The sequence below is a fragment of the Lolium perenne genome, chromosome 2 (genome assembly GCF_019359855.2).
Source record: "Lolium perenne isolate Kyuss_39 chromosome 2, Kyuss_2.0, whole genome shotgun sequence".
Taxonomy (NCBI): Eukaryota; Viridiplantae; Streptophyta; class Magnoliopsida; order Poales; family Poaceae; genus Lolium; species Lolium perenne.
This window is the reverse complement of record NC_067245.2, coordinates 296,536,371-296,549,094: the sequence shown is the minus strand read 5'-3', so window position 1 is coordinate 296,549,094 and position 12,724 is coordinate 296,536,371. Positions and strand designations below refer to the sequence as shown.

General features: G+C 44.9%; 1 protein-coding gene across 1 annotated transcript; it reads right to left on the bottom strand.

Annotated features, from left to right (window-relative positions):
* Positions 1-1,522: 1,522 nt before the first annotated feature.
* Positions 1,523-2,846, bottom strand: LOC127336144 (uncharacterized). Its single transcript, XM_051362917.2, has one exon. It carries the CDS (start codon positions 2,664-2,666, stop codon positions 1,680-1,682), a length of 987 nt encoding a protein of 328 aa, XP_051218877.1. The 5' UTR covers positions 2,667-2,846; the 3' UTR covers positions 1,523-1,679.
* Between the last annotated feature and the right edge of the window lie 9,878 nt (positions 2,847-12,724).

The following is a 12,724-nucleotide window of genomic DNA, read 5'->3' as shown; positions in this document are numbered from 1 at the left end:
TTGTGTTGTATCTTTTTTGTACGTATCTACGGTCACATGCGTGTACCAAAATACAAGGCATGCACGAGATGGGGCGGTACTTAGGCGGATGAGATCGCGTTAACTAGTCGCGTGACCTTTTTTTCTTTCCAACGCGAAGTACATATACCGTATCAATACAGGCGGGTATACATGGGCTAGATATGAGTTTCGGTGGGCCTAATGCAGGAAAAAATATATAAGCAAATCCCTTTAGGGGGGGAGCACCGGAGCAGCCCTCATCTTCTACAAGGTGATCATCTGGCAAGCATAACAATGTGCCTTTTGAACTCATGAAAGAACTATCCTGCACCCATATAGCGTTGTCTCTGTTGATAGTTTTGCGAGCATAGAAGCAGTTTCAAGATCTTTGTTGCCGATAAATCTCATTTCTTGTGTGTGAGTAAAACTGATGATTCAAAATTTTGAGTATTGTATTGTCTTGTATCCATAAGCTCACAAGGCGGAATATTCACTCAGTGGGAGGCGATGTTCCCGTCGACAGCGAGGCGCCTGTGCTGATTTCGTCAATTCCAAGATTGAATCCGCCGGCTCAGTCTTTCGGAGGTGCTCATACGGGTAGGGTGTGCGTGTGTGCGTCATAGGGGTGAGTGTATGCGCGTGCATGTGAACGCCTGCGTTTGAACTGTGTTTCTAAAAAAAAGCTCACAATGTGGATATTATTCCAATTATAACATTTTAATCCTTGAGCAACAAAAATCAAAGGCAAGAACCAATAGATTCGGAATCTCCAAAGCCAGAATATTATAAAGGCTTAACTTAGCATACCGATAGTTGGAGGTCAAATGAAGTCTGGCGGCATCTTCGGTTGCAGAATCTTAAAGAAACTCAGAGTAGTTTCTGATGCAGAAGAATGCCTACAACCAAATAACCATATCTTGGGCAAAATCACCAGGTGGTAGCCTGATAGGAAGCATTTGAAGAAGCATAGTAGGAGCCATCAACCCATCAGTCCCGAGAGATCCTCATGTCTGTCGCCAACACTACCGAGTAAAAGAACGATTTCAAATCAGAACCATCCCATACTGCCCATGCACGTTTCTCTTTGAAAAAAAAAGATCGGAATGCATATGCAGGTCTGTCAGTGCATATAGTACAAATTTAAAAGGCATTTGAATTGTAGCACCGGTGGGGAGGGTGGGGGCAGCTAGCAGAGCACAGATCACGGGGCCTATCTATCTATCTCCACGCACTTCTCCTTCCTGCCAAGCTGCAGCAGGCAGCACCCAGCAGCAGGCCAGTCACTGCACCCTATTCTATTGTACTGTCGGGGACACCCACAAATATTTCAAAAACTTTGCTGTCCCGTTGCTCCAACAGTTGTGATTTGACATTACATCCTGGTTTCCAGTTTTTAAAAGTACACGCATGGCATCTTGATGTAGTACAATTTCTCATGGATGCTCTTCAAGCTTGAATCTAGCTGGATTTTGTAACCGTGGCGTTCTTACGTTCATGGAAACGTTATGAAACGAGTTCAGAATTCAGAGTCACTGAAAAACACTTGGGAGATCTAGTTCTAACAACCGGCGTGGTGTATATTACAGCAACTGAAAAAGAAAAGAAAATTTTGCACAAAACATCAAGAATGATCGGCGACAAGAAGAATCTCATGCATTATTTTCCAGCACGGCCACCACCTAATCCTGCGGATCTCTCAGCACCATCGCCAGCTTCTCCGGCCTGTTCCTCCGTCCCGCGGCGGCGACGTCCGTCTTCTTTTCCTTGGCCGGCGAGGACGGGAAGAGGTGCCCGAACCCGAACACGTTGATCACCGGATCCACGCGCACATTGGTCGAGTAGGACCGCTCCATGCCCCTGGGCCGCGGCCGCCGCGCCCCGCCGCCGATGCCCGCCCCCGCGGGCGTGCTGGAGCAGCGCTCGAGGCCCCGGAACACGACGCGGCCGGACGCGCTGACGCGGGGGCTCTCGGCGGCCACCGCGGGGCGATGCCGGGCGGGGGCGCGCGGATGCCACGGCGCGCGGCCGGAGTCCGAGGAGGATGCGGAGGACGAGGAGGAGACGCGGGTCAGGAGCGGCTGCGGCTGATGCTGCCGCCTGGGCGGCGCGCCGTTCCTGCAGTCGGCGGGGTGCTTGTTGGAGATGAGGTGGAGGAGGCTGGCCACGGGCGCGGAGCGCGTGCGCAGCGGGGAGCGCGACGGCGGGGGCGGCCGGCGGGCGGTCCTGCCGCCGGAGTCGCAGGAGGAGGCCGACGAGGACGAGGAGGAGTCGCGGGAGAGGAGCGGCCGGCGTCCCAGAGACGCTTCCGTGCGACACGCACCCTCGCCGGCGGGTTTGGGCTTCTTGGTGACGAGGAGGAGGAGATCGCGCCACCGCCGCCCGGCGCAGCGCGGGGCGCGAGGGGAGGCGGGCTCCGGGAGGGGATCCTCCTGGCACGGTGGAGGGGAGCAGGAAAGGGAGGGAAGCGGCGCAGGCGGCGGCGGGAGGAGCGGCACGAGCTTCCCGCCGGAGAAGAGCTCGTCGGCGGCGGAGAGCGCGGCCGCTGCCGCGGGGATGCGGAACTCGAAGTCGCTGCCGTCGGCGTCCGCCGGAGGTGGCGGCAATGGCGCGATGGAGGGGTGGAAGGAGAAGAGATCAGGCGCGGACACGGCGACGGCGGCGGTCATTGCCGGCGGCTGCGGCAGAGCATTAACACGTGACAGCGGTTACCGTCGGTGTGCCGCCGGTGGCGAGGAGTTGTTTAACTTGGTCGCCGTGTCAACGAACGAAGGCTCCGTATATATGCGGTGGCCTCCACTTAGCGGGTTGCGGGCGAAAGGATCCAAACCAGGGAAGAAGGTATACGAGGCAACACCGGTGCGGACGTGCGGTACGTGTGCCGACGTCGGCTGATGTCTTTGGCGAAGGTGGGAGAGTGGTTGACCACACCCAGTTGTGCTTGTGCCCCATGCACTGTACAGCTGGTCGGAACTGGCTAATTCCATGGGGATTGGCACAGCTAATTTTGATGAAGAATATGTACTCGATTCATGTCTACATACATATAAGATTTATTCTTAGATAAGAAAATTCAAAAATAAATCTTAGATAATTTTCATGTGACGGAAGGAGTATTTAATCTAGAGTATGGATGGGCAGTTCTACGAACGTTTTACGGACCACCTGTCATCCCGACTGCATCCACTAAGCCGTCCAGATGTAAACCGATCGAATCAGAATTGATATTGTTATTATCATGTTTTGATTCAAATTGTAGCATATAATAGTTGGATGCAGATTTAAATACAGATAAACTGAACTGTGGATATTCAAAGAGCTCATAGCCGACTTGGTTTGAAAGAGGATAATTAAACAAACACACATATAAAATTATAAAAAAGTATTATTTATGTAAGAAAAAGGGTGACCATAGCGAAAGTACCATGCTCTTTGTATTACCTCGTTCCATAAAATAAGACGTATAATTATAGTCACTCAAAATCAATCTTTTTTGTGTCCTGTGTAAACAAATATAAGAAAATATTCTTCTGTAGCACCGAAATTTGTATTTCATACACATGACACAAAAAATATCGATTTTTCGGAAACAACTTTGCAAGCACAGGGTCCATTAAGATACACGTGCGACATTTTTTGTCGGATTATATTTCAACATTTTGAAATATGTTTAAAATTTATTATAAAAATTAGGAGCATATCCTAATGGAGCCAAACGCTGTCTTTATCTTCCAAAAGTTAGCCCATTTTCTGAACTACAGAGTGTAAAAGAAACAAAAAAATTGATCCACTTGCATCTCTATGTTTTAAGTTTTAAAAATAATAACTCAGTTCTTTGAACTTTGCAGTGTGTAAACTTTCGATACCCTAACATTAACCCAGTTGCATCTCTAAGGTCAAAGTTGCACAACAGCCTATCATGGACAAACATTCTACAATTTTTTGACGATCACTACCATATCTATATTTATAGTAGCAAACAGTACATGGTAAAGATACACAAGGTGCCTCCAGTGATTAAAAATAAAGTACTAAAGAAATCAGTAAATCTTGAGATCTTGAAATTCTTTCTTCTTCCATGACACAATCATGTACTTTTTAAAGGCAGCTGAACACACCTCCAAATTCCCTCCAAATTCGATCTAGCAAATAAGCAGGATCTAAAGGCCTATACCTAGGAAATTGTAATTTTCCAACACCGAAAGAAGATCTTACGATTTCATTTTCGTTGAAGCGTGTATATCAAAAATAAGACGTACAACTACCAAATCCGTTATAAACACTACTTGTATTAACTTCATACATAAATCGGGTTCCCCACCTCTCTAGACTTTGGCAACGCACACCGGAGGAGGAATACTTTTTTGTGAATTCAAAGCTTTATTAATTAAACGACATGATTACGGTCACTCAAAAGAGTATTAGCAAGGAAGTCTAGGTTATAGTTGATCTTCTCCTGTCTACACTAGCGTACTTTGTGCATAGATGGCCTGATTTGCATCCCGCCCAATATAAATCATGCTAACGCTAGAAAAAGCTCCTCCAACTTCTTTGATAAAAAGAACGTACATATGAGATCTGTTAGGCCTCGTACGTTCTCTCCAAAGTGCGTGGCATCGAATGACAAATATACTGCGACCGGGCGTGTACATTAATTCTGATACCCCGTTTCAGTGTGCGTGCACGACTGAATTGTAAGATCTGCTATCCGCGCGGTACTACGAATCGATCGCATTGAAGATTCACCAAAAAGCTCCTTCACTAAATCTTTCAATGTACGTATACGATCGCAATGCTGCCGTATGGCCGTAGAGCGATAAAGACGCGCCTACTGTAGGCGCCGATCAAAACGACAGCACAGGCGCAAGCTCAAACCAGAAAGAATTTTTATATTCTGAAGAAAACACGAGAAGGTGGTGAAGGAAACGGTCCAAAAATCAAAATCAATCAAACAAAGGCGCTCCCAAGTTGGGTTTGGCCACCCACCTCCAGTATTAATTTTGCCAGGGATCAGCTATTCAATACACTGATCTAATGGTTTGGTTATCTTATCTCATTGGCTTCTTCTTGGCGCAGACTCATTTTAGTTAATTTGCTCGAAGACAAAGCGAAAAGAATCTAGCAGTACGTGTAGACCTGCCCATGGATCAAACCGGACGTACCGAACCTACAAAACTTGACATGGCGAAGTAGCAGCAGTGGACAAATGCAATGGCTCCTTCCTATCATGTTTTATTAATTAATATTCTCTTTTCGTTTTTGCGAAAATGGCCTAAGTCCACTTACAAGAACATCCTTACAAGGAAAACAAAACAACTTCTTGAAAGGTTCAATACCATCTTTCTTCCGCATCTCTTGATACCGGCTCTAGGCTTTGAGCCTAGCAAAGCCCGTGTTGAAGAAACTTGAAGAAATCCAGACGCTTGTAGAAGCAACGGCAATGAAGTCATCAACGTAGACTAGAAGATGTCGGCGACAATGATCTCGCCGTCCTAGAAAAGCTAGTACCAAGATAGGGCAAAACTTTTGCTCCCGTTTTAAAAAAAAGAAAACCCTGAAGTTTGATCCCTAGTTGGCTAAGGGTGTCATTGTTCTCCTAACCATCCAATCACATGTTAGCTCTCTAGAGAGTAAAATGCATGGCTAGTACTTAAACTTGGCTACCAAAATCAATACAGTCACTCACCTTCGGAATACGCGACGCATAGTCAATAAGGCGAACGCTCCCATCCGAGTCACTGTGCGGCATACAACGATTGGTTCAGCATACGGCGTTGACCTGTCTTGGTATGGAGCCCACACGTCTGAGAACTGGAGCGCCGCGGTCGTTGTTTATTTGCAAAGAGCCCCCTCGAACACACCTCAAACCTATCGGAGCCCCTCCACTGATCGTCAAGACAGAAAAGGCAAGCAGCATCTCTCCCTCTTCTCACGTGATCGTTTCGAGGTGGAGCTCTCCGTGTAGCCGAGGTGGGAGAGGTGGCGGCGTTGCGGAGCGGCGCTTCTCGGTTGGTTGGAGAAGCCGGTGATGGCTCCGCAGTGGCGGCCAGATGGCGCGCGTCCGCCTCAGTACTGTAAGTACCCCAACAATTTTCTCAAGAAGTTGTCGAATTTGTTGGATTTTTCATCATTGCTAGGGTTTGGCTGTTATCATGTACCAATTGAAGATGAATTTCTGGCGTAGTTCCGTTTTAATTGAAGATGAAAGTTTGAAAGGGTTTACTGTAGCTGGTAGTTCAGATAAAAGAGTGGATTTTGATGTTTGGTTTGGCCATGTTGTCCTGCAGGTCGTGGTAGCCCATATTTCTCACTGGAAGTAAATCATGGAGGTTACTTTCTTGGGCATGGGAACAACAGGAGCTACGTCGATGGTGCTTCTGTATGGTTTGATCATGTGGACAGTGTGACATGGTCACATGGAGCGCTAGAAGCTTTGATTGAGGATCTGGGTTACGAAATGCAGGGAGGATGTTAGTGTTCTGTTTGATCCCACTTCTGACGATTGCAAGGAATGGTCTCAGACAGTTGACTGACGAAATGGACACTACTGTAATGTCGAATTTTGTTGGTTGTGGTCAACACTATATAAGTATTTTCCTTGATCATGATGAATCAATCAGGGTAGTTTACTGGGACGATGTCGTAGAGTTTCCTGTTGCTAAACTTCCTCCAGTTATCAGTCCCGTGAAGCATGTCCTTGTTGATGACGATGCACCTGGTGACATAGGCATCCCCAATGGGCCTGCCGAAGATAGTACCCTGGGTTTACTGAAGGCCCACGACCCGAAGAATATGAAGATTCGGAAGCCCAAGTTGATATTAAGGAAAGTTAGAATTGTAATAGAGATGATGTTTGTAATCTTGCGGGATGAGTTGTAAACCCTCTCGGACTCTGTAACTTGTACAATACGAATCCCTCGGCTCCACCTCTTATATAAAGGGGAGTCGAGGGACAAAGAAAGCATCGAATCATTGTCTCTCAAACCCTAGTTTTCATAATCGTCGAGTACTTTTCGGCTGAAACCTTCGAGATCTACTTGCCCTCTACTTCCAACTAAACCCTAGTCTACAACCCGTAGGCATTGACAAGTTAATCCCTTGTCAATTGGCGCCTGATACGTCTTCGACGTATCGATAATTTCTTATGTTCCATGCCACATTATTGATGTTATCTACATGTTTTATGCACACTTTATGTCATATTCGTGCATTTTCTGGAACTAACCTATTAACAAGATGCCGAAGTGCCGATTCTTTGTTTTCTGCTGTTTTTGGTTTCAGAAATCCTAGTAACGAAATATTCTCGGAATTGGACGAAATCAACGCCCAGGGTCCTATTTTGCCACGAAGCTTCCAGAAGACCGAAGAGGAGACGAAGTGGGGCCACGAGGCGCCCAAACCCTAGGGCGGCGCGGCCTGCCCCTTGGCCGCGCCGACCTGTGGTGTGGGGCCCTCGTGCCCCCTCCTGACTTGCCCTTCCGCCTACAAATAGCCTCCGTCGCGAAACCCCCAGGACCGAGAGCCACGATACGGAAAACCTTACTGAGATGCCGCCGCCGCCGATCCCATCTCGGGGGATCCAGGAGATCGCCTCCGGCACCCTACCGGAGAGGGGATAAAACTGCTGAAATTTTTTCCAACATTGGGGATGATGATCCCATTGATTTAGATTATAATGGTTTGAATTTTGATGATTGCCACATCTCTGAAGTTATAAAGTTCTTGCAAAAACTTGCTAAAAGTCCTAATGCTAGTGCTATAAATTTGGCTTTCACGCAACATATTACAAATGCTCTCATAAAAGCTAGAGAAGAGAAACTAGAGCGCGAAGCCTCTATTCCTAGAAAGCTAGAGGATGGTTGGGAGCCCATCATTAAGATGAAGGTTAAAGATTTTGATTGTAATGCCTTATGTGATTTTGGTGCAAGTATTTCCGTTATGCCTAAGAAAATTTATAATATGCTTGACTTGCCACCGCTGAAAAATTGTTATTTGGATGTTAATCTTGCTGATCATTCTACAAAGAAACCTTTGGGGAAAGTTGATAATGTTCGCATTACCGTTAACAATAACCTTGTCCCCGTTGATTTTGTTGTCTTGGATATTGAATGCAATGCATCTTGTCCCATTATATTGGGAAGACCTTTTCTTCGAACTGTTGGTGCTATCATTGATATGAAGGAAGGTAATATAAAATATCAATTTCCTCTCAAGAAAGGTATGGAACACTTCCCTAGAAAGAGAATGAAGTTACCTTTTGATTCTATTATTGGAACAAATTATGATGTTGACACTTCGTCTCTTGATAATACTTGATACACACTTTCTGCGCCTAGCTGAAAGGCGTTAAAGAAAAGCGCTTATGGGAGACAACCCATGGTTTTTACTACAGTACTTTGTTTTTATTTTGTGTCTTGGAAGTTGTTTACTACTGTAGCAACCTCTCCTTATCTTAGTTTAGTGTTTTGTTGTGCCAAGTAAAGTCGTTGATAGTAAAGTTCATACTAGATTTGGATTACTGCGCAGTTTCAGATTTCTTTGCTGTCACGAATCTGGGAAAAATTCTCTGTAGGTAACTCAGAAAATTATGCCAATTTACGTGAGTGATCCTCAGATATGTACGAAACTTTCATTCAATTTGAGCATTTTCATTTGAGCAAGTCTGCTGCCTCGATAAAATTCGTCAAAACGAACTATTCTGTTTTGACAGATTCTGCCTTTTATTTCGTATTGCCTCTTTTGCTATGTTGGATGAATTTCTTTGATCCATTAATGTCCAGTAGCTTTATGCAATGTCCAGAAGTGTTAAGAATGATTATGTCACCTCTGAACATGTTAATTTTTATTGTGCACTAACCCTCTAATGAGTTGTTTCGAGTTTGGTGTGGAGGAAGTTTTCAAGGATCAAGAGAGGAGTATGATGCAACATGATCAAGGAGAGTGAAAGCTCTAAGCTTGGGGATGCCCCGGTGGTTCACCCCTGCATATATCAAGAAGACTCAAGCGTCTAAGCTTGGGGATGCCCAAGGCATCCCCTTCTTCATCGACAACATTATCAGGTTCCTCCCCTGAAACTATATTTTTATTCCATCACATCTTATGTGCTTTGCTTGGAGCGTCGGTTTGTTTTTGTTTTGTTTGAATAAAATGGATCCTAGCATTCACTGTATGGGAGAGAGACACGCTCCGCTGTAGCATATGGACAAGTATGTCCTTAGGCTCTACTCATAGTATTCATGGCGAAGTTTCTTCTTCGTTAAATTGTTATATGGTTGGAATTGGAAAATGATACATGTAGTAATTGCTATAATGTCTTGGATAATGTGATACTTGGCAATTGTTGTGCTCATGTTTAAGCTCTTGCATCATATACTTTGCACCCATTAATGAAGAAATACATAGAGCATGCTTAAATTTGGTTTGCATATTTGGTCTCTCTAAGGTCTAGATAATTTCTAGTATTGAGTTTTGAACAACAAGGAAGACGGTGTAGAGTCTTATAATGTTTACAATATGTCTTTTATGTGAGTATTGCTGCGCCGTTCATCCTTGTGTTTGTTTCAAATAACCTTGCTAGCCTAAACCTTGTATCGAGAGGGAATACTTCTCATGCATCCAAAATCCTTGAGCCAACCACTATGCCATTTGTGTCCACCATACCTACCTACTACATGGTATTTCTCCGCCATTCCAAAGTAAATTGCTTGAGTGCTACCTTTAAAATTCCATCATTCGCCTTTACAATATATAGCTCATGGGACAAATAGCTTAAAAACTATTGTGGTATTGAATATGTACTTATGCACTTTATCTCTTATTAAGTTGCTTGTTGTGCGATAACCATGTTTCTGGGGACGCCATCAACTATTCTTTGTTGAATATCATGTGAGTTGCTATGCATGTCCGTCTTGTCTGAAGTAAGAGAGATCTACCACCTTATGGTTAAGCATGCATATTGTTAGAGAAGAACATTGGGCCGCTAACTAAAGCCATGATCCATGGTGGAAGTTTCAGTTTTGGACAATATCCTCAATCTCAAATGAGAAAATTAATTGTTGTTACATGCTTATGCATAAAAGAGGAGTCCATTATATGTTGTCTATGTTGTCCCGGTATGGATGTCTAAGTTGAGAATAATCAATAGCGAGAAATCCAATGCGAGCTTTCTCCTTAGACCTTTGTACAGGCGGCATAGAGGTACCCCTTTGTGACACTTGGTTAAAACATGTGCATTGCGATGATCCGGTAGTCCAAGCTAATTAGGACAAGGTGCGGGCACTATTAGTATACTATGCATGAGGCTTGCAACTTGTAAGATATAATTTACATGATACATATGCTTTATTACTACCGTTGACAAAATTGTTTCATGTTTTCAAAATCAAAGCTCTAGCACAAATATAGCAATCGATGCTTTTCCTCTATGGAGGACCATTCTTTTACTTTCATTGTTGAGTCAATTCACCTATCTCTCTCCACCTCAAGAAGCAAACACTTGTGTGAACTGTGCATTGATTCTTACATACTTGCATATTGCACTTATTATATTACTCTATGTTGACAATATCCATGAGATATACATGTTACAAGTTGAAAGCAACCGCTGAAACTTAATCTTCTTTTGCGTTGCTTCAATACCTTTACTTTGAATTATTGCTTTATGAGTTAACTCTTATGCAAGACTTATTGATGCTTGTCTTGAAGTACTATTCATGAAAAGTCTTTGCTATATGATTCACTTGTTTACTCATGTCATATACATTGTTTTGATCGCTGCATTCACTACATATGCTTTACAAATAGTATGATCAAGGTTATGATGGCATGTCACTCCAGAAATTATCTTTCTTATCGTTTTACCTGCTCGGGACGAGCAGAACTAAGCTTGGGGATGCTGATACGTCTCCGACGTATCGATAATTTCTTATGTTCCATGCCACATTATTGATGTTATCTACATGTTTTATGCACACTTTATGTCATATTCGTGCATTTTCTGGAACTAACCTATTAACAAGATGCCGAAGTGCCGATTGTCTTTTTTGCTGTTTTTGGTTTCAGAAATCCTAGTAACGAAATATTCTCGGAATTGGACGAAATCAACGCCCAGGGTCCTATTTTGCCACGAAGCTTCCAGAAGACCGAAGAGGAGACAAAGTGGGGCCACGAGGTGGCCAAACCCTAGGGAGGCGCGGCCTGGCCCTTGGCCGCGCCGACCTGTGGTGTGGGGCCCTCGTGTGGCCCCCTGACCTGCCCTTCCGCCTACTTAAAGCCTCCGTCGCGAAACCCCCAGTACCGAGAGCCACGATACGGAAAACCTTGCGAGACGCCGCCGCCGCCAATCCCATCTCGGGGGATTCAGGAGATCGCCTCCGGCACCCTGCCGGAGAGGGGATTCATCTCCCGGAGGACTCTACGCCGCCATGGTCGCCTCCGGAGTGATGTGTGAGTACTCTACCCCTGGACTATGGGTCCATAGCAGTAGCTAGATGGTTGTCTTCTCCCCATTGTGCTTCATTGTCGGGTCTTGTGAGCTGCATAACATGATCAAGATCATCTATCTGTAATTCTATATGTTGCGTTTGTTGGGATCCGATGAATAGAGAATACTTGTTATGTTGATTATCAAAGTTATGTCTATGTGTTGTTTATGATCTTGCATGCTCTCCGTTACTAGTAGATGCTCTGGCCAAGTAGATGCTTGTAACTCCAAGAGGGAGTATTTATGCTCGATAGTGGGTTCATGTCTCCGTGAATGCGGGAAGTGACAGAAATCTCTAAGATTATGGATGTGCTGTTGCCACTAGGGATAAAACATTGGTGCTATGTTCGAGGATGTAGTTACTGATTACATTACGCGCAATACTTAATGCAATTGTCTGTTGTTAGCAACTTAATACTGGAGGGGGTTCGGATGATAACCTGAAGGTGGACTTTTTAGGCATAGATGCATGCTGGATAGCGGTCTATGTACTTTGTCGTAATGCCCAATTAAATCTCACAATACTCATCATAATATGTATGTGCATGGTCATGCCCTCTTTATTTGTCAATTGCCCAACTGTAATTTGTTCACCCAACATGCTGTTTATCTTATGGGAGAGACACCTCTAGTGAACTGTGGACCCCGGTCCAATTCTCTATACTGAAATACAATCTCTAATATCTTGTTTCTTGTTTTCTGCAAACAATCATCATCCACACTATACATCTAATCCTTTGTTACAGCAAGCCGATGAGATTGACAACCTCACTGTTTCGTTGGGGCAAAGTACTTTGGTTGTGTTGTGCAGGTTCCACGTTGGCGCCGGAATCTCTGGTGTTGCGCCGCACTACATCCCGCCGCCATCAACCTTCAACGCGCTTCTTGGCTCCTACTGGTTCGATAAACCTTGGTTTCATACTGAGGGAAAACTTGCCGCTGTACGCATCACACCTTCCTCTTGGGGTTCCCAACGGACGCGTGCTGTACGCGTATCAGCGCCGTCTGTGGGAATTAGAGGCGTCAAGGATCTGGTCTCGATGGCACGTTCAAGATTGTTGACTTCATCAACAGCAAGCAACGCGATGGATCAAGGTAAACAGATCGCAACTGGTCCTGTCGATTTTGTTCCTCACCCGCCCTCCCGTTTGGATGCATATGCGTATCTGGAGGAGCCTATGGAGATGACGTTCGGAAGATTCCACTTTCGCGTCGAGAAAGAGGGAACGTATCGTTTCGAAATTC